General features: G+C 30.6%; 4 protein-coding genes across 4 annotated transcripts; 3 read left to right on the top strand and 1 right to left on the bottom strand.

The window, feature by feature from the left end:
* Positions 1-3,721: 3,721 nt before the first annotated feature.
* Mgr (prefoldin subunit mgr) lies at positions 3,722-5,130 on the top strand. The gene is made up of 3 exons (XM_083032592.1): positions 3,722-3,878; positions 4,149-4,680; positions 4,794-5,130. The coding sequence occupies exons 1-2, from the start codon at positions 3,801-3,803 to the stop codon at positions 4,635-4,637; spliced, it is 567 nt and encodes a 188-aa protein (XP_082888718.1). The 5' UTR covers positions 3,722-3,800; the 3' UTR covers positions 4,638-4,680; positions 4,794-5,130.
* LOC145933152 (c-Myc-binding protein homolog) lies at positions 4,248-6,980 on the bottom strand. The gene is made up of 3 exons (XM_083032717.1): positions 6,664-6,980; positions 5,825-5,946; positions 4,248-5,624 (listed from the first exon to the last, which is right to left on the bottom strand). The coding sequence occupies exons 1-3, from the start codon at positions 6,664-6,666 to the stop codon at positions 5,468-5,470; spliced, it is 282 nt and encodes a 93-aa protein (XP_082888843.1). The 5' UTR covers positions 6,667-6,980; the 3' UTR covers positions 4,248-5,467.
* Positions 6,981-8,198: 1,218 nt separating this feature from the next.
* Positions 8,199-11,134, top strand: LOC145932549 (transmembrane protein 267). The gene is made up of 2 exons (XM_083031595.1): positions 8,199-8,616; positions 10,138-11,134. Exons 1-2 carry the CDS (start codon positions 8,338-8,340, stop codon positions 10,465-10,467), a joined length of 609 nt encoding a protein of 202 aa, XP_082887721.1. The 5' UTR covers positions 8,199-8,337; the 3' UTR covers positions 10,468-11,134.
* Positions 11,135-12,839: 1,705 nt separating this feature from the next.
* Positions 12,840-17,622, top strand: LOC145932611 (uncharacterized). Its single transcript, XM_083031721.1, has 3 exons — positions 12,840-13,074; positions 14,564-14,688; positions 16,019-17,622. Exons 1-3 carry the CDS (start codon positions 13,072-13,074, stop codon positions 16,203-16,205), a joined length of 315 nt encoding a protein of 104 aa, XP_082887847.1. The 5' UTR covers positions 12,840-13,071; the 3' UTR covers positions 16,206-17,622.
* The last annotated feature ends 4,740 nt before the right edge of the window (positions 17,623-22,362 follow it).

The following is a 22,362-nucleotide window of genomic DNA, read 5'->3' as shown; positions in this document are numbered from 1 at the left end:
GATGAATTTTTGGCTCGCCTTAAAATATTAATGATCGATATTTTGTTGCCGCGGACCCTAATATACTGCGCATACATAAATTATGTATATTAAATAAAAGAATTTGTAGGCTGATATCTGCTTGGTATAAATATAATTTTTTTATAATATACTATCGAAATATACAAACGATGAATTTTTGGCTTCTCTAAATATAATAATATACGTAAAATAAAAATGCGCCCCATAGGGTCCGCGGGGACATAATGTCGATTTTTAATATTTTAATACGAGCTAAAAATTTATCTCTTGTATATTTCGAATGTACATTGCTCGCAGAAAATTTTGGTACCAAGCAGACACCGGCGTACAAATTCTTTTATTTAATATGCATAATTTATGTATGCGCAGTATAGGGTCCACGGCAACAAAATATCGATTTTTAATATTTTAAGGCAAGCCAAAAATTCATCGCTCATATATATCAATAGTACATTGTTTGCAGAATATTTTGGTACCACGCAGACATCAGCGTACAAATTTTTTTATTTAATATGCATAATATAAGAATGCGCTGCATAGGGTTCGAAGCAACATAGTGTCGACTTTTAATATTTTTAGACGAGCCAAAACTTCATCTCTTGCATATTTAAGCGAGAAGACCCTTTGCGGCGCATACTTATATTATGTGTATTAAATATAAAAATTTGCAGGCTCTCTCTTTGGTATAAAAATAATCTATAATGTAGTATTGTAACTAACGTTTTGTCAAAAAATATTAATAAGGTGTTAATTTGTTAATTAAATTTTAAAATAAAAATATGTTATAAAAATTAAAATAATAATATGTTTTAAATAATATGTTATAATTCTTTAGTTTATCAGCTGATTTCTGTCAAAAAATATTAATCGCAGATAAAGCATTATAACATATTATTTACAACATATTACTATTTTAATTTTTATAACCTATTATTATTTTAAAATTTAATTATCAAAGTAACGCTTTATTAATATTTTTTGGCAGAAATCAGCTGATTAAAGCATTAATTTATTGATTAAATTTTTAAATAATAGTACATAAAAATTATAAAATAATAATGTTTTAAATAAAATGTTATAGTACATTAAACTCGATTAATATTTTTTGACAGTTTTCAGCTGATTTCTGTCAAAAAATATTATTCGAGTTTAAAGTATTATAACATGTTATTTATAACATTATTATTTTAATTTTTATAACATACTTTTATTTTAAAATTTAATTAGCAAATTAATGCTTTAATCAGCTGATTTCTGCTAAAAAATATGAATCAAGTTTAAACCATCTTTATATAAAAATATAATTCTTTTTTGCATAAAATCATATGGCGCGCGCGTAGCGCGCACTTGTGTTGTTCTAGTATTTTAATATATAACACAGAAATAATCGTCAGAAAGTTTTAATCATGTTCATTAATATGTAAACGTAAACATTAACCGAAAAAAGAGAATTTTTAATATTTTTATTTGCTTGGCATTTGTTTTTTAATTATTTAAAGAAAATTATGTAATTCATTGTTTTAATAAAAATTAACATATTATTTCTGAAATTTTTTAAATATAAAGTTAACATATAATTTTTAACTCTTTTTTCTAAATTCCGCTTTATAGTTAATTTTTGGTGATTAATCTACATATACAGATAATATTATATTGCAATACACTCACCGATACACAGCGGAGCTCTATAGTACAAAGCGTTGATCTATAACATATAAAAAACACAAATTATGTATACAAAATAGTTTTCAAAATAATTAATATTTGAAAAAGTTAATAATGCGCAATTAAATTTTTATTCGTATCGTAAAATATACTTAATAAAATTAGGCCATAAAAATTATTAAATTTTTAAACTATTTTTTTAGATTTAAATTTATATAAAATATAATAACATTTAATCTTGAAAAAGTAAGTTAAATAATTATAAATTGTATAAACAATATTAAAAATTATATACATATATATATATGTATAATATAATTTTTTATTATTAATTATGTAATTATAATAAAGTTTAATATAATAATTTTTTTATTTTTCTGTAAATTACCTTAAATATTCATGTTTATTTTTTTTCTCAAATTATTAATTTTTTTTTAATTTTATTTCAAATTTATTCTTAATATTAACTTATTTTAAACTTTATTTTAATAAAAATTTAAATAATAAATTTATGTAAATATATATATATATATATAATTATATAAATTTTATATATACACAGTTGGAAAATTTGTGTTTTCTTGTTAAAAACGGTCCCCATTAAAATTTTTGTGTTAAATATTTAACACATTCATGTGTTAAATTAACATATTGCTGTTGTGTTAATTGAACTCAAATGTTAAATTATTAAAACAACTGAAAAAAAGTGTAAAAATAACACAATGTGTATCTATTTTTAATTTTACACAATAAATATGTTCCGTATTATTATAGTGACAAGATTTATCTGTTAAAATTTACAAAAAAAATGTTGATTTTACTTTATAATATGTGCGAATAATAAAATGTAAAATTAACAATTTTTTTAGTTAATTTTTACATTAAAACTATGTTAATTTTACACAAAATTTATTTTAAGTTTACTTGAAGTTTGCATTTATTTTATGTTAAAATATTAACACAGTATTCGTGTCACCATTTAACATATCTGTCCCAGACAGCATACCATGTCCAAAATTGAAGCATAATACATTTTTAAGAAGTCTTATGATATGATATCCAAAAGACATCTTAAAAATATCTTAAAGATGTCTTATGCACTGATTTTGGAGATGGTGCTGTCTGGAATATTTTATGTTAAATTAACACAAAAATTTCTGTGGACCGTTTCGGACATGTGATATTTGTTAAATTTAACATACATTTTTCAACTGTGTATATATACATATATACACATATGCACATATACACATATACACACATATACATATATATATTTATATAATATTAATTTATATAAATTTGTTTGAACTATAATCTGTTTACCACATGGTTGCTTCGCCGTTGCCCGATGTCTCCCCGGACTCCGGACCTCCTCTTCCTCTTCCTCTTCCTAACCTAATCTTTTGTCCGTACTTAAATAGCGTCTTTCTGGCACTTGACAGCACACGCTCGCAAAGATACGATGACGCGCGCGCGTTAATCAGCAAAATAAAATAATCGCACGACAATTTGAACGACACTCCTGATGTTAATCGTACACGACTCTATACGGCACTTGCGATTATTTTAATCGCGCGATACTTTGCGCGGAACTCCCGACATTCGTACGTGACTTTTCATACGGCACTCCCGATGTCCCGATTTTAATCATACGCATATTTTATGCGCCTTTGGTAATTATACGCGACGCATATTTGAGAGAACAGCACGCGAGAATTTTAATTATACGAAGCTACGATCCGCACGACGCACGAAATTTACGCGGGATGCGGGATGTCGTCGCAGTGATGCCAACTGTTTAATTAGAAATGATCAGTCTTTTGCGATTAATCGATCATTGAAACGCGTCCTGTGTGCAGTAGCCCAAAGAATTATTTTTCTCTTGCTTCACAACAGTTTTTTTTATCTGGAAATAAGGAACAGTTTAATATAAAACATATGAAATGTAATTAAATAACGCAGAATAGAGAAATTTCATTACTTCCCTGTTCTTTATTTCTTTTATTGTGCACAGCCCCTAATTACACGAATGGCCAGTAGACACCGCCACAAATCAGTATAGCTATCGATATGGCTATATATAGTAGTCGAGCAGACAGAGCAGAATCAAGATGGAAGACAATAAAATGGAAAATGAGTTGAGCGGAGATAGAAAATCCTATGCTGGAATACCAGAAGCTGATTTTGTAGTAAGTGTAATTTATTAATCTTTAATTATATGCATGTGCTTATTGTACATATTTATAACATCGAAATTATTGCTGAAATTGTAACCAATCATTTTCTAACCAATCAAACCAATTGTTCAAATTAATTTGCATAATAATTTTACATTGTAAATATGTTGCATTTTCTGTTAATCTTGATTTGCCTCATTTAATAAAATTTATAATTAAGTATCTTTTTTATTAAAGCTTATTGTCAGTTTATATTGAATCATTCATATTATACAATTTCAGGATGATGTCGAAGCCTTCATGGCAAAACCAGAAAACGAATCTGTAGATAAAGTACTCAGGAAATTTGACGAGAGCCATGGAAAGTATAAATTTATGGAATTCAATTTGGTTAATAAGAGAAGACGATTAAAAGCACAGATACCAGATTTAGAAAGATCTTTAGAGATGATCGAGAAGCTGCAAATTGAAAAAAACAACAGCCACAATTTAGAAACACAATTTCTATTGTCGGAACAAGTATATGCAAAAGCCATAATACCACCTACAGATAAAGTATGTTTATGGCTGGGTGCTAATGTGATGCTAGAATATACTTTAGATGATGCACAAGAAGTGCTGACCAAAAATATCGAAGCAGCTAAGAAAAATTTAGGATACGTAGAACATGATCTAGATTTTGTACGAGATCAATTTACAACAATGGAAGTGAATATGGCACGTATTTATAATTGGGAAGTAAAGCGCAGACAAGCAGCAAAACCTACATGAGATTGTCAATCGTACTATATAAAGTTCGCCTAAAACCCAAGAGGTAATCTACAACAAATTTAAATTTGTTTTCCACTACATTTTTTTATATATGTAACATTTTGATAGTTCTATTATTTTTTGTTTTATAATACTTTTAATATTATTATATTTCAGGGTATTTATGTTAACAAAAGAATAAAGTTTGAGTACAGTACATTGAAGATTCCGGAATTATAACTTGGAAGATTATTCACAACTCTAAATTATTGAATCACGATGTACATTACTAAAAATATATTTGGATTCCAAAGTGAATGTTCTGCAATTTTGAATACTAATAGTGATATTCTTCTAATATCTTTCATTCTTCATAAATTAACTTTATTTGCATTTATATCTATGTATTATGAATCCTGATAAAATTTAAATTTTAAAATAAAATTGTCAAATAACTATCAGTAAATGTGTACACTTAAAATCGAAATCCCCTATAATAAATGTAAAAGAAATATTTATTTGTACTTTGAGATCTATTCTGTATAAACATATTAAGTATACATGTAACTTCAACAAGTACCTAACACGATAAATTTGTTTATAGAGAAAACACACGGTGTATGAAAATTAGGAGCTAAGTTTCCATTTTCTTAGATAAGGATGACTGAAAAAAATGTATGCATAATGGAATGTTTACACAAAATTGAGTAATTTACCTTATCTTCTAATTTCCTTAAATGTGTTATTTATAATAGTAATAAGGCACATATATAAGTAGACTGACTTTAGAAAAGTCAGTGTCCAAATGGGACTAGCATGAACTCTGGTTGAATATATATTTTCCATCTTGGTTAATCAGTCATCGCTTCGTCATCACTATTCTGTTCATACTTCCTTAATTTTGATCTCAGTTCGGCAATTTTAGCTTTGGATTCTTCCAATTCTTTTTTCAAGTTGTCAGCTTCCGAAGTGTTATTTACGACACTTCCAAGACTTTTATGTATATAACTATAATATGGATAAAGAAATAACTATTTTTTTTTATAATTATTAATACAAAAATTAGAAAATGATTGCTTTGTCATACAATAATGTGATATAAAGACTATAATATAAAATTTATATGTTCTATATTTATACAATTAAAAATAATTTAAAAGTATTTTTTAGAATTTTAATTTTATAAAACACATGTTAAAAAAGGATACTCCAAAGCATCAGGCGGTTTTTCAGTTTCCTCGTAGAGCGACACAAGAATCTTTGTGAGAGCATCCATGACGCCACACCTCTCTAGATACATACGAAATTCTTCTCGTTTGGCAGTGACCGACTGTAAAGCAAAATTAAGTTAAATGCTACTTCTAGACAAGAAACCAAAAATTTTAAAAATGCTGATACATTAGAGCAAACTAATGCAAAACATAAGCATATTGTAACTTTATATGTTGTGAATACTAAAGTTCAAGTAATTATCAAAAAGAAAAAGATATAAAATTAAAATCTCAATTATTTGAAATAAGTAGCTGTTTATATTTTTAACTTTCTCTTTTGAAGAATTATTTCAAAGTTTTAAGTTACGACTCTAAACTTTACAATATTCGAATATTATGCATAATTTATGTTGATAAATAATATTAGAAAAGATATTTAGTTTTTGTTTGATCTGCACAGAGATTAAACGATAAAAAGTGGCATTTGCAACTTACTGCCAAGAGCAATTTTAATAATTTTAGCAACTTCTATTGTTCGATACGCATTTATCTTTTAAGTCAAATAAAGAATAACCTACTTTTTGAAAAAAGCATTATATCGTGCGTTTTTAAATGATCTTTTGTATTTAATATACGTGTTAATTTTAGTACCAGCACAAATAAATATTTAATATATATATAATATAATATGGCCGAGACGATCGACATTGTACAGAAATAAAACAATAGCATGTGTGATACTCGAATTAAATCTTGCCCCAAAAATTCGACACGAATCCAACAATCTTTCGAAAAACACATTATCAAATAAATCAATTAATTAACAAGACAATTACCATTTTTAACTTAAATTTTTAGATGGCTTTTCCTTCGAGCTTCTGTGAGAAACGATCTCCGAGGTATATATCGAGGGGAGCTTTTATCCCTCGTGCGAATGAAGGCGTAGTCAAGCCAAAATAACGCCTGTCTCTTATCACGCCCCAAAACTTTCTAGATAGCGATTTGTAGTAGTGATTCACATTCGTGAGAAACTTCGCAACGATTCTTGCTTTACAAGAACGAGACCGTTGATCATTCGGTTCTCGCCAAAATTGTTTTTACGAAGGAGCAACAGTTAAGGAATCGTGTATCTCCATATATACATATTTCGAACTGATAAGAGAGAGAGGAAAGAAGAGAGAGGGAGAGAAGGAGAGGGATCAACCATAGACAATAAAAATCAAGATCGCAGCCTCCCCCCATTTTAATTAAACCCCTTTGAAGGTGCAGTCCCATGGAGCAGCGTACAGCGTAAAAGAGCTCGGCCAATCACAGGCTTTACGCTCGTTTTCGTTACGTCAGTACAAACATCGGCTGTCCCATGGAGCGTTTTACGCCGGCGTAATAATTAATAAGCCTATCACAGTGCATTTTACAAAGTTTATTTTCAAAGTAGATATTTAAAAGGTTTTGTGATTGACTTATTGATGATTACGCTGACGTAAATACGCTCCATGGGACAGCCGATAAAGTTTTAACGCGACTTTTTAAACATACATTCATATACATAAAGTTAAAAAAGTTAAAATTCAAATTTGCAGAACGTGTTAAAATGTCGAACTCTCAGTTTGCATTAATCAATTTAATTAAATACTTGAAAATTTATAAATGTCCGAAAAATATGTTATGCAAATATTCGACGAAAATTAATTCAAATATATATGATTTATAAATTAATGAAAGCCGAAGAAAAGAAAAAAAACTCCCACATTGGACACAATCCTCGAAGATTTTGGGTTCGACCAATTTTTAGTATTGAAAGACGATTAGCACAAGGGGCTAGCAACAATCTGGTCGAAGAAATGATTTACACAGATACAGATAAATTCCTCAATTTTTTTCGAATGACACCAGAAATATTTGAAAAATTGTTGCAAATTGTTTCACCACGTATACAGAAACAATTTGTAATTATAAGAAAAATTTTACGAGTATTGTAATTATAAGATGTATTTGTAATTATAAGAAAAATTGTACGAGTTATTAAACCGAATTATAGGCCGTTCAACAACCAATAACCATTCAACAACCCATAAGCGAGGTAATATTAACAATGGCGTAAAAAATATTGCCTCGCTTATTGGTTGCTGCTCGCTGCTTGACGCTTGACGCGTCCTGTCTGAATGAGCCTTAATGAAAACGAGCGTAAAGCCTGTGATTGGCCAAGCTCTTTTACGCCGTACGCTGCTCCATGGGACTGCACCTTGAAGCTCCGGAAGCTCCGCCGCAGAAGGTGCGAAGCTCTCCAGTATCAGGGGTACCAACGTCGAAAAAATGAATTATGCATGAATGTAGATGTCGCCACCGGACGACCTGCGGAACGTCAGCAAGATGGCGAATTGTTACTAGTTGCGTCTCCGCAGTTTCGGTTTATTATTGTCGCGAAGCTCGGAAGCCGCTCGTCATATTACAACATTGAACACGATAATTGATTAATTAATTAGCCGATCGCGATTGGAGAGAAGTACGCGATGTGGCGCGAGCTTTGGCTACGCGCTTCCTTGACGTGCGCGATCGGCGCTTGCTCGATCATCGGCGATTTCGGACTCAAGTACGGCAAGAACGAGTCGGAACGCGCGCTGTTTGACAACATGACGCACGCGACCGTGGGCGGCCTCACGTGGACGTTGATCGTCGTCCTGTCACGAAAGCCGTTCGTCCGGAACGTGGGCGGCATATTCTCCTGCTTCCTCCTGGCGTCCTTCATCGACCTCGATCACTTTATCGCGGCCCGCAGCTGGCACATTCATGTGAGTAGATGCAAATCAGAGTGAAGCTCCGATATGCCATCGAGAGACAATAAATCAATTATTTATGAGTTATTTATTGTGTTTCATTTTTAATTAGAATGGGAGTGACAAAAATTATTTTATTTTATTATTTGCAAATATCAAAATAATTTTTATCACTCGTTACAATTAAACATTAAATATACAATTTATACATATAAATATATATATATATATATATTTTAATATCTTAAAATGTTTATATTTAATTGATCATACATGTTAATGTTTATATTTAATTAATCATGCTAATGTCGCGCGTAATAGGAATTAGTGCTCCAAGTACGTCATACGCGCGCGCCGTATTTATTTCGCGTAGAATCACGGAACCTCGGAATCGAACCGGTCCTAACGAAATCCGGAAATGGAATCGGAATCTCCCGCTCTTTTGCGGTGCGTGCGGAATAGTTTCCCCGCCATTTTATAGTGCATTGTTTGTGGCGTCGGACGTCGGGACGCTTGTGATACAAATTAATCGCAATCGAGCATCGTGAAAGTTAAAGAAATAGTTAACAGATTGCTATTATTGCTGTAGTCATAATTATATTAATGTTGTGATTGCTGTAGTCATAATTATATCATGTATAATATGATTGTAAAGATCATTTGTCTCGTCATACCTCTGAGTTACGATTTTTGGTTAACCGAGAATAAATATTGCCTACAAATAAGCGTAAATAGTGTTCGGAGTACCGTGAAAATTATCGCGAGTGTCGAAAAGTATCGGGCGATTATTGATTATACACGGATATAAACATATATCGCGTCGGTAGTGAAAAAATTCCGATAAGAGGACAAGTTCGTCAAGTTAACTTCGTGCGACCATAGGTATGGTATCAATGTATTAATAAGCTTACACATGCAGAATTAATATTTTCAGCAAGTAAGCGTATAGTATTTCAAGTACCGAGAAAAACTAGCGAGTAATTATTACATATTATGCACAAAAAATATATATTTCGCGTCGATATTACGAACGTGTGATAGTTTCGTCAAATGAACTTCGTGCGACCATAGCTTCAAGCATTAACGGATTAATTAAATTACTGACAAATTTAACTTCCGTGAATGAATATTGCCTACAAATAAACGTGTACAAATATATTATATATAAATTATTCCTTTTTATTTGTTAATTATTACATTAATATAAAAAATTATATAATGAATAATACTCTTCCCTGTAATTATATATTCAAACTGTGTGCGCAAGTAAAATCAGAAATATTAATTAATTACAAAACAAAATAAAATAAATATGAATTTTCTAAAAGAAATGATAAATTTTTAATTAAAATAAATGATAAATATTTATAGAATTGTCAATTAAATTATATCATGTTGTTTATTATCAATCATTGTTACATATTATTTATATAATTATATGGCTCATTATTTATATAAATATGCTCTTGTTTACTTATCTATTTCTACATTTTTTCTACTTTTATTCTTAATTTAATTTAATTTTTTTTTTTTCAGGATGCCACGCATTTGCAGAAGCGACCATTCTTGCATTGTACTACGGTTCCTATTATGCTGTGGATACTTTTCATTTCCCTATCTAACACTTTACACTCTCCTACATTGGAACATACTTCCTGGGTAATATTGGCTTCCTTTCTGAGTCATCACATTCGAGATGGTACAAGAAGAGGTTTATGGTTCTGTCCCTTTGGATCTACCCGTCCTATTCCCTACTACCTGTACGTGAGTCTTTGTATGTTCCTTCCTTATATATTTTATTGGCTGATGAGTCTGCATACATTTGCGCAAAAGAGTAATGGCAATTATACTCTCATCGATATATGAGACTTGCCATATAACATTATACCCAGAAAGTACAAACAAAAACTTAATACTTTTTTAAAACTATATATACGAGAACTATTGATTAATTAATGCTTAATCATAAATTATCACAAATTAAAAGCAGTGGTAATTATATATCTATATATGGATCTCGAATATACATTGAAATGAAATTTATGTATATCGGAATTTTTATAATTCTTGAATTAGAAATGACTGTGAAAATTAGACAAAAAAATGCAAAAATTATGCTCTCTGAGAGAATAGATATTATAATTTTTTAGAATTAATATATATAAAATGATTCACTTTATATAATAGAATTTAATTTTAACTTTAATCACATACAATATTTAATTTAATATTGGACGTAACAAAAAAATTTACAGTTATAGATTATCACAAATCTTTTCAATTGTTTCATTCAAATATAGGTGGTTAATAATTTTTATTATATGTATATAAGTTATAATTTTTAATATATTTGTTCCGTACAAAATTAATATAAAGAAACATTAAAAAATATAACTATTTTTATTTACTACAGTACTTACTACAGTAAGTAAAAATTATTTTAGGATGTTTTTTATATTATTTTCCTATGGAAAAAAATATTAAAAATTACAAATTACATATATCATTATGAAAATGTTTTCTACCTACATTTTATAAAACAGATGAAAAGGATTGTATAATTTACAATTGTAAATTTTTTAAATTTTCTAATTTTTTTTTAATTTTCAATGTTAAATTATCTACTTGTATATGATTAAATTTAAAATTAAGATTTTATTACATAATTCAATGTACATAAAATATTTTTAAAACGTAATTGTTATTGGAAATTATACAGAATTTTTTTTACATCTTGCAACAAATGCAACAAATACGTATTTTTATACGTAACGCATTTTGTGTTATGAGAGAATATCTTACTATATATATTTTATATAATTATATGTAAGATTTTAAATCCAATTAATTGTGATTAAGTGTGATACTTGACAACATGATAACTAATAATATATGCACAACAAATAATATATGACAACAAAATGATGAGTTACATCGTCGCTCGCTTGAGCGAAAGGGAAAGTCGGAATAAAATTTTTGTAAGTTGTGGATGGCAACTCAAGTTTAACATACCACGTGTGCCATAATGTATATAAGCGCGTGTGTAATATTGAATTTACACATAAGTTTTCGCAGCTGTGTACATAGTTTATGAGCGAGTCTCACGTGCATTTGTTTTCTATATCTGCATATTCACCATCCGTTCTATTTTTTAAGCGAGGGACTATTCATAGGTTTATAAATATATTTACAAATTTCCCTAACACTTCTCTAGAAATATAACTTTATAATCAATAATATATATTGCATAGTTTGGTTGACATGTGGTGGACGAATGAATCAAAATTATTTAATGTCAAGTTGAAATAATAATTACAAGTGCAGTTACAATCTCATATGTTTATTTTTCTAATAAAAGATACATAAGATATATTTTATGTGTTTTAAAAAATTAACCATTTTTATTTTTATATCCAAAATCGCTGCATCCTGTTTTATAACTGCAATTGTAATTCTATTTTACGGAAAATTTTATTGCTACATACATCCAATCATTTATCCTACTATATTAATATCTTATATCCAGTAAAAAATAAAATACCCAATAATATGTTGATACTTATGAGAACGATCTATAAATGATTAGAAATATCAATAATTGTCAAATCAATAATCTGTCAAGTTTAAGAATCTCCATTAACGAAACATTAATGTCGTTCAGCGACATCAGAGTATCTGTGACGTTCAATTGTCACACCCTCGCTTGCAGACACAATTAACATTTCATTATTGTCGTGTACGCCAATAATTACCATGTGATACTTGAATTAACAGAATTATCGATACTTAGCGAATGAGAATAGAATTATCGATACCTTATGCAACCGAGCATTCCTGCCCACGTAACGCGCGGAGGCGACCCGCGAGACAAGTCGCACACGCGTGTATACACGCCCGTGTTCGCGGTCGTTCTGGAGGGGCTTATCAGCATTCAGCATTGCTAAGCTGGCACCGTCACTTTGCTTTACCTCGCTCTCGTCGGTCTCGCTTAGTACTCGTTTAACTAGCCGGCTGTCCCGCACCTGTTGAATGTGTACGGTGCAAATGGTCGATCGATCGCTGCAATAACGAGAACCGCCGATCAAAAGTCTGAATTGATACGCGTCTCCTGCGTGTGTTTCCCCCTCCTTTTTCTCCTTCTTCCAATTTTTGGGAGAGGGACAGGAAATTTTCATCACAGTTTCATTATCATCGACATTGTAAATCAACGATTGTCGCGCTGGATCCATCGAGTCGAGCTCGATTTTTCGCGACCGATCGGGACCGCGAATGGCTCGATGAGATGTTTCAATATTTTGGAATCTACAGTGTCACCGCGTTTCGATAGATACGCGAACGATCGCGATAACGCCCTGATATCGATCTTCGATATCTTAAGAAAGTGCGACATCTTACACAAACGAACAAACATCGTGCGCAAGGCATGACAAGACAACGTTCGCGGGTTCAGCTGGTTGATTCATACTCACGATGGTAAGTACATATTAGTTTCTCCCACTTTCAATGTTTACATATCTTTCGAATAATACCGAGGTCGATCGTACGGTCCCTGACCGCAAATCTCGTTCTCGCGAATATACGTATATAAAATCACGCGTTTCCTTTTTTTACGGCGAAATTCCTACTCGTGTTTTGTCGCGCCTTTGACGAAGTTATCGGAATTATTTCGAGTATCGTAAATATAATGTAAATCGTTTTATCGGTCATTTGCGTGACGTTATTAAAATAGTTACGTCTTCGGTGTAAGCTTTATGGCAATGCTGGTATTACTTGGTGTATCTTTATCCATCGTAAGTTTCCACATCTGATAATCAAATCGTAAAATGGAATGTGAATTTTATCTTTGTGTGGATAACAATTGTGAATAGGATATATACATTTAACCAGCTGCATTGTAACTTTTCATTATCACGTTCAATATAATTAATGACTTTATGTGTGTGTGCAAAAAAACGCTTCTGTAAATGGCTCAAAAAAGTAATATTACAATAGTTTTAGAGTATTTGTTCATTAATATTAATATATTAATATATTTTATAAAAAAATAATATATAAAAACAAGTATATATAATAACTTATCTCTTTAAAATCTGTCAGTTTTATTGTAATCAAAACTGTGTATAGTCGTTGATACTATCTTGTAAAGAGCTGCCAATAATTTTATATCGATGAGTATGTTCTTAGTAATTGATAACAGTATTGTTTCACAACGAATATGAGAAAAGAATATGTATATAGATACATTTTTAAAGTTATACAAACAAAAACGAGAGAAATTTGAAAAAAAAAATTTTTATAATATTAATATTTAAAACTCATAAACAACATACTTATTATTGTCGTAACGTTTTCTTTTAGATTACTTAGATCTCTTTAGTTTTTCTACTGAAAATAAAATAGAGATATTTACAAATTCCAGTAAATTATCGTAATTGATCACGTCCGTTCACAGACCTCGTTGTTAGAGATGCAACTATGCGCACGCAAGGTCGGATGCAAACGAGCCGATGAGATGCATAAGATAGACATTCATGAGATAAAGTCTGATTAAAGATACGATCGCGTCACAATAGTGATTCGAGAAAGGCGTTTTAATCCGCCATTCCTGGCACTGTTAGCAATCGTCCATAACGTTGATATTGGAATTAAGTGCAGTTTACGAAATCTCTCAAGAAAGCGGATATCGATCGTGCATGACGTATAAATCCTTTTCACAATCTTGCATTTCCGTTTCCGATATCCTTATCTTTTATAATTTTTGCTTCGTTTTAATTAACACGTGCTTGATGAAATCACGGTTAATCATATTACGTAAACTTTATTGCGAGAACAGATAGGTAACTAATCTATTTCTATATACTAGTAAATAATTTTCTGCGCTTACATTTTATTTGTGGATTTTAGTTTTCTTAATTTTTCAATTTTGTAATTAAAAAGTGTGATTGCAAACTGTTCTTTCTAGGACACTCTCGAAGATTTGACGCTATATTTTTACATTGCATGCGGTGTCACTGCTGGCGCGCTTATCTTACTTTTCATTTTGGTGATCGTACTATTCGTGAAAGTTAATCGGTTAGCTGGGGATGGGTGAGTATTACTTGTCTTTTGTCAATCGACAATAGAAGTGACAATTGCAGGCTTTAATAGTGCTATTAGCATGGAACCTGTTTCATAAAAAAGTAGTTTAATGAATAGAGGCAGTAATATTGAATCAATCTGTCATTAAATGTAAATTTAATGACTAACATTTACATGCCAATGTATCAATTATAATATTTTACTTGCGGTGAAAGTACGTTTGATCGTCAAGAATGACGTGCGTCATCCGCGTAACGCGTTTCAAAATTTCCGTCACTAGAAATTATACCGCATAGTTAAATACACATTACTTATTTCACTAAATTGTTACATGCGAAATGTTTTATAAAGCTTTAATATCAAAATATTTTTGTAAAGCGAACGTTTTTCATAACTTGTTTGGTAATCGATTGCTACATATTCTTGCGACATATTTTTGTCTTGTAACACAATTCAGTAAAATTTAATCGAAAAATTGAATCGTAAGTTTGATTATTTAAAATATATATATGTAAAATTATAAATATATATTTATATTATAAAATCACTTATCAAATATTACATGCAACGGGCTAAATCTGTATTTTGCTATGATTATACGATTGCTCCCTCCATTTAACGATGCGGCAAAAGGAAAGTGAAAAAGTTCACGACGCACGTCTACAGCGACAATAGACATTTTCATATTTCCATTGCAAGAATGAAAATCAAATATTCAAGTTTCGTTTGTGACTCACGTCGACATTCCGTCGACGGAGAATCGTTGATAGCGTATCTTTATTGCTCGATTATTTGGCTTATCTCATTCAAGAATGTAGAGCGGTAATAATGATCAAAAAATGCTTTTATTCGTGAGTAATTTCTTTGTAGGTTGTTTGTAGATCTTTAATATAAAGATTATTTGATAATTGCTAATTTGATTTCATGTTCTGATTATTTACGGCAATAAAAATTATAATATTAATTTTTGTAATGTATAGAAACTTATTCTTTTTATTTTTTATCAATTAATTTTATCTTTATAAATCAAAAATATTTCCAAGTTTTTTTTCGAGACTTTTTTTAGATTTTTTTTATTATATAAAATCAGAAAAATTAATTTTTATTTTTTTGTTTTGTAATTTCTTCGATAAGCACTCATTAATAGTCAGTCTTTATTTCGATATTTTTCATGAATACATTCGGCATTCAAGAAATGTCTTGATTATAATTCAGTCTAGGATCGAATTACATTCAAACAGATGTCGAGATAATTATTTTGATTAGATCCTTATCCCTCTCATTTTTTAATTTAATAGAAATTTGATCGCCAAGGTTGTGAAATTGAAAATTGATTTAGGTCCAACCAACTAAACAAGCAGACGGACATGATGGCGGATTTTTGTTATACCAATCCTACAATTGTGCCAGGAGAATTACTCTCTCGACGTGGCTTTTCCATGTACAGCGGAGCTACAGATGAGGACTTTGGAAAGAACAAAAACGTTCATTATGGAACTTACCACGAAGCTCGATCAAAATTCTGATATATTGAATCTGAAATAATCAATCCTATAAAGTGATTAGTCGAGTCATTGATGCGTTTATTTATGTCAATCAACCATTGATTAAGACAAATGGAGATTAAATCAAACTTATAAGCCTTAGTTTAATTTTTAGTTATTTCTAATTATTATAAATTTTCCTTAATGTGTACAGTATTCTGTTATGTAGCTTATTGCGAAATTACATGTGCAAGTTTAATTTGTCTTAATGACTTTTATGTAAATATTAGATATCTGTCACATTGAAGTATAAAAATCAAGTTTATTGCAAATTTCTTATATAAACAATTCCCGAAACATGCTGAAAATTTTGACAGTATTTCACTGCGGCGTAAAATTACATTTAAAGTTACAATTTGATAAATAAAAATCTATTATTTTATAAATGCATTATTTTACGAAAATCCAATTTTTTTAAAATTTAGTTTAACTTTTATTTATATACATTTTCGAACATCTTCGACATTATGAAGCAGCGATTATAGATAATAGTTATCTCGAAGAATAACAGAAAAACGATTTCGATGACACGAATAAACATTAGATGTATGAATAAAATAATTTATTTTATATATAAGAATATTTATATTATCTATCTACTTTATCGGCCACTTGAATGTCCAACAAAATTGAACCTTTACTAGAAAATATCCAGATGTCTCCATACACTTTTGCGCCGCAGAGAAATTATATATAATACTCTAAAATTATCGCATTTATTTTTGCAAGACTGGAAAAAATTCGAAAATTCTTTATGCATTTATCGTGCATATTTTTGTAAGACGAAAAAATTCGAAAATTCTTTATGCATTTATCATGCATATTACTGACAAAATTTGCAATAAATAACAAAATACTAGAATGTCCTAGTCGACTTTGATAGATTTTGTAATAGATAATAATTTGCCCATTATAAAGATTTAGCCAACACAGATTATGATATATTAATATATAATAATATATAATTAAAATGCAGTACCAAAGAGATAACCGTCTGCTTTAAATCTGTAAATATGTATACTGAAAAATAATTAATTATATATTTATAACATAAATAAAGTTAATATTTTAGCAGAAAATTTTCATGAGTTTAATTTATGATATTTATTACATAGTAGTACAAAACTATAACATATAATACGCGAAGAAAACTTTTGCCTAAATTAAATTTAATGGACTCGAAGAGACGACCAAATTTCTATGCGAATTAAGTCTAATTATTAAATTATAAATAAAAATTCAAGAGATTTTTTATTTACGGAATTACACATTCACAAGCATATAATATATGTATTTATAATATAAATAATTATTTTTCAGTCTATGTATTAAATACATTATTCTTCTGTTATTCTTATGTTTTGTATATTGTTCACTAATATTAAAATTTAAATATATACATGTATATATTAAATGTGTGTGTATGTATATCTTATGCCATGTATATTTACTCCATTATTTAAGAGAAAAAAAAAACTCTATTCCATCCAAAATTAATTATGCTATAAAAATTTAGCAATCAAAATGTTACAATACTTTACTATAGCACCATGAAAAAAATTCCGAATAAATTCTAACATGTCTTTAAATCTAAATATCACAATTAAAATCTTAATTTAACACAAGGTATTATTTAAAATATTGTGAAAAGAGTTATGTAAAAAAACTAGATTTATAAAAATGTAATATATTTTGATATTGATATTTAAATTGATATTAAACAAATATACTGCCTTTCTTTGGAAGCATCGATATTCGATACTCATCGATAGTAATGCCGAATACCAAATTATTCGACTTGCGGTGATCTTACTTGCATGTACTGATAGTGATGGTACTTAGTCGCCGCGCTTCCGTTCCGGAAGTGATGGAATCGCACGCGGGAATGGCAATGGTGTGGCAGCGGCCGATGCTGGTAGTGTGTAGGCAATGGCACGGGGATAGGCCGTAATTGGTATAAAATCATCGAGCAAACACATCGGACAAGACAGCCCGGGATTGTGGGCGGCATTGCGTGCCGTCGTCCTGGTTACCGTGGAGGCGATTCCGCTAAAGCGGTCCCTTCGTCCCCGATTGCGCGCAAGTTCGCCGCCGATACAAACCTGTGTGCGTGCGTTTGTATGTCCTACCGACACCCTTGCCAACGCGCCGCCCTTGCCTTTCCTCAGCTACACGCCAAATTTACCGCCACCAGCAACGCCAAGGATCACCTCCGATCAGCGGTGATCTTCATTCCGCGGTAATCCATCAGTGAAATTATGGTTTTCGAGCAAAATTTAAGATTTTTCCCTGTTATTTATTCATGACGATGATTTTGACATATCTTTATAAATTAACTCTCACATGGAATAAATAATTTGCAACATTTGTGAAAATAGAAATTTCAAAAATTATTATTAAGTTAGATAAGATCGCATATACTCATAATTAAGCCTAGTTTAATTAATTCCTCAGTAATTTCTCTATTTTACTGCATTTTTAAATATTTCGTACAGATACGTTATAGCTTTCAGATATTTTCGTGGATCAAATCTAATCTCATCTCCTTTTATCTGCAAAAATTGCGGTTTATGCTACCCCATAAATCTCCATAATCCGAATCTTAACGATAAGTAAATACTACATCCCGCGATACAAATGTTTCTATAGCGCACGCAACCTGTCAAGTGTTTAGTTAAATCCCCCTGCCCCACAGATCTGTGCTTATCCCTAATCGGAGATAATAGTCACTTCTGCGGTACCTACGTTATAACCGATGCATATGTTACTTTTTTGGAGAATGCCATATATCATGAGCAATATTATTTCTTATCGATACTCAGAGAAAAAATTTATCTATCATACTCTTTTGCAAAAATTTAGATTTGACGCTATAGATAAACGTTCTGGGAACAAGAATAGAATAAAATAAGCATTCTCAATATTATCGAAATATATACCGATAATAAATTAACATATTAAGAGAATTAAATGTGTGTAGATAACTTAAATAGTTTTTAAACTCGTTCGATTATAAGAATAATTTTAATATTTTATTTATTTTTTTTTAATAACAAATTGAACAGGCTCTCTGATATACATATAAATACAAAATCAGATATGAAAAGGGCTAATAAGGGCACAGATATTAGGCAAGATATTACGCAACAAAATTGTTTATAAATTCTTTAATTATTTTAAACATTTCGGTTCTTCCTTTGGACTATCCTCAGCATATCGATTAGTAAAAATCTACATGTATAAATCCGCGTTTCCGTCTTACATTCTTGATAAGTCCTCACAATGAGCGAAGCCGAGATGATCTCATCTTTGCTCGTTGTGAGAACTTACCAGAGATGTAGAACGAAAATGCGGATCTATATGTCTGGATTTTTTTATTAATCGATATGCTAGAGATGGTTTAAGAGAACGACCAAAACGTTCAAAATAATTAAAGCAAAATTTAAAAAGAATTTTGTTGTTCCTAATATCTGACCCTGGCTCTTATTAACTTTCGTACCTTATTTATTTATTTTTTATTTCTTTTCAGATGTATGTTGTGATAAAAATAAGAAATAAAAATAAATTAAATAAATGAAAGACTGCGGCAGGAAATTTCTAATTACAAAAATATGGCTTGCGCAATCATTTTTTGCCGATTATGCACGGCCTCATTACTTTTCTTGTGTGTGACCCAGCTCTCTTACAATACTCGCACGTTTTTACGGTAGAGTAGACGCGCAGCGAGGAGACGGGTATAAAAGTTTAAGTCCTCCCTTTCAAGTCTCATATTTTTACGAGCAACCCGCGCGAGAAGAAACAAAACCACTTGCTGTGGCACGGCAATTATCCACAGTCTACACTGTTCGAACCGGCCTATTCACAGTCTTCTCTGTAAGCCGACTTTCAGTATATTATTATCGCGCTATTTTCGCGCGCTATAAATAATCGCCGTCTGCATACAAACGTTTTAACTTGCGATAACAACAATCGCGTGATAAATCTCGCAATTTCTATTTCTTCGTGCTTCTGATAGAATAGAACGGATGGATAAACGATTGAGATGCTCTCTAAGAGATTAAAATCTTAATGAAATTTAAAAAAGAATTACGCGATATTATTATTTTATTATTATATATATAAAATATATGCGACATATATGTCATAACTGCAATATATCTTTGTCTTATCATCTATAATTTGCAACATTAATTTCGAAAAAATAACGTTTCTTCATTCGCAATACTTTTGCATCCATATCGATAATAATCAACTAGTCCTTCCGCGTGATTCTGCCGATACTTCTTGTCATAATACGTAGAAACGAGCGAACGGAAGAACACACATCAGTCACGATAGGAAAGTATATAATGAGAACGTTGGACACGGAAGGGATAACCCGTGAGGGATGTTATTAGAGGTCGCGTGCGACGACGTGTCGAGGCTGTGCGGAGCCGCGTGCGGCTCGTTAAATTCTTCGGCCGGTGAACGAAACGCGACCACGATTCTGTGAAATCGGGTGATCACTCGTTACAGAAGGCACCGATTGTCGAATATCGCCCGCAGCGTCGACTTAGGGCACGTGCGAACATATGTACGTTTGAAATTTTTCAGGTCATAGCCTCCAATCAATATTATAGATATAAAACTAAAAACTTTTAAAACAAGTCACATTTTTTGAGATTTTTAAGATTTCTTGTGTGTGTGAACAAGTTCTATTATAATATATTATAGTGGCCAACGGAGAATATTGTAGTTAAAGAACCTTCTCAAGTTTAGATCTCATATATTTACAAAGCAAGTTCTGTTTTTTTAGGATTATTGTAGCAAAAAAAAATATATATATATATTATTGAATTAATCGATCTCTTAGATGAATGAACTATCTGCTTTAATTTTCTTTGCTGTATTTCCAAAAAAGAAAAATTTATGGGAGAGTAATATGTTGTTCGTAATAGAGTAGATCGACTTTGGGAAAATTAATGACTCCTAGAAATCTTGCTTTTTTGTACGTTTGTTTTAATTGAGCGAGAGAAAGAAAGAGAGAGAGAGAGAGAGAGGAGGGAATTGAATAACGATTATAAAATGGCACGTGTCTCTTTCCAAAGACGTCATGTCGACAAGCACACGACCGCCGAAAGCTAACTGACAGAGAATCATACGAGGTACAATTAATTTATTGTTTGTGCCAGCCGAGTGACAATCGGGGTTGCGCGGCAAAAAAGCGGGATCGCTGCCTTGTCATGTTTGTGGCACAAGGGGCCCTCGGCTGGATGCTGTGCGATGTGGACCGCTTTTGTGAGTGATCCCGCTCTTAATTTGGTGAGAATCTCGCGTAGCTGAATTATCTGAAATATTTATTATCGCTTTTCGATGCTTTTTTAAAAGGGTTGACATCGTTCACTCCTCCCCTCTCCATACAACTGACTTATTATTTTCTTTTATTACATAATATCTAATAAGCATGTGACATAACATGCACCAGAGAATAGAAATTTGAAATACCGTAAACTAATCATAAACAAACGTCAAAAATGCGCACAACTAAATTGCTGTAAATATACTTGTAAATGTTTTTTTGAGATCTTTTTTAACTGATATCTAATAATATTTTAATGAATCTTTAGAATCAGGTTTTGATTCTGTAATATATAAAATTATTATGTAAAAAATTTTTCATGAATTTTTCTTCAGTTTTGTTTTTTTACCTGAGAAACTTAGGACGTGTGTGGGAGCATATATTTACTTTTGTCAGTAATTTCCTAAAGGCGTATTCATATATGCCTCTGCAGTCAAATGATTAAGGATGTACATTATATGTCAAAATTCTTGAAAATTCGAAAATTGTTTTTTTTTAGTTTCACGGTATTTAAACTCGTGTTTTTATTTCATACTCCGATTTGACTTGATCTTGATTTGACTTGATCTTGAAAAAATCAACAACAGTTGACATTAATCTCTAAATGCATTGTTAATCCTGATAAACATGAATCACTGAAATTATCCCAGTTAGAAGAATTCAGCTGCATACAGGATTTATAAAATATTTTTGATTGAAAGATTTATTTATAGTTTTTAAGTGCATTTAAGAGTTCGTGATACATAAAATGAAATAAATTAACTTCACAGATATTTTCACACCAAGATTATTTGCATATAA

This window comes from Prenolepis imparis, unplaced genomic scaffold, assembly GCF_030444845.1.
Source record: "Prenolepis imparis isolate NDT839.2.m4 unplaced genomic scaffold, iyPreImpa1.0 SCAF_1, whole genome shotgun sequence".
In the NCBI taxonomy this organism is placed as follows: Eukaryota; Metazoa; Arthropoda; class Insecta; order Hymenoptera; family Formicidae; genus Prenolepis; species Prenolepis imparis.
This window is presented reverse-complemented; position numbering and strand designations above follow the sequence as displayed.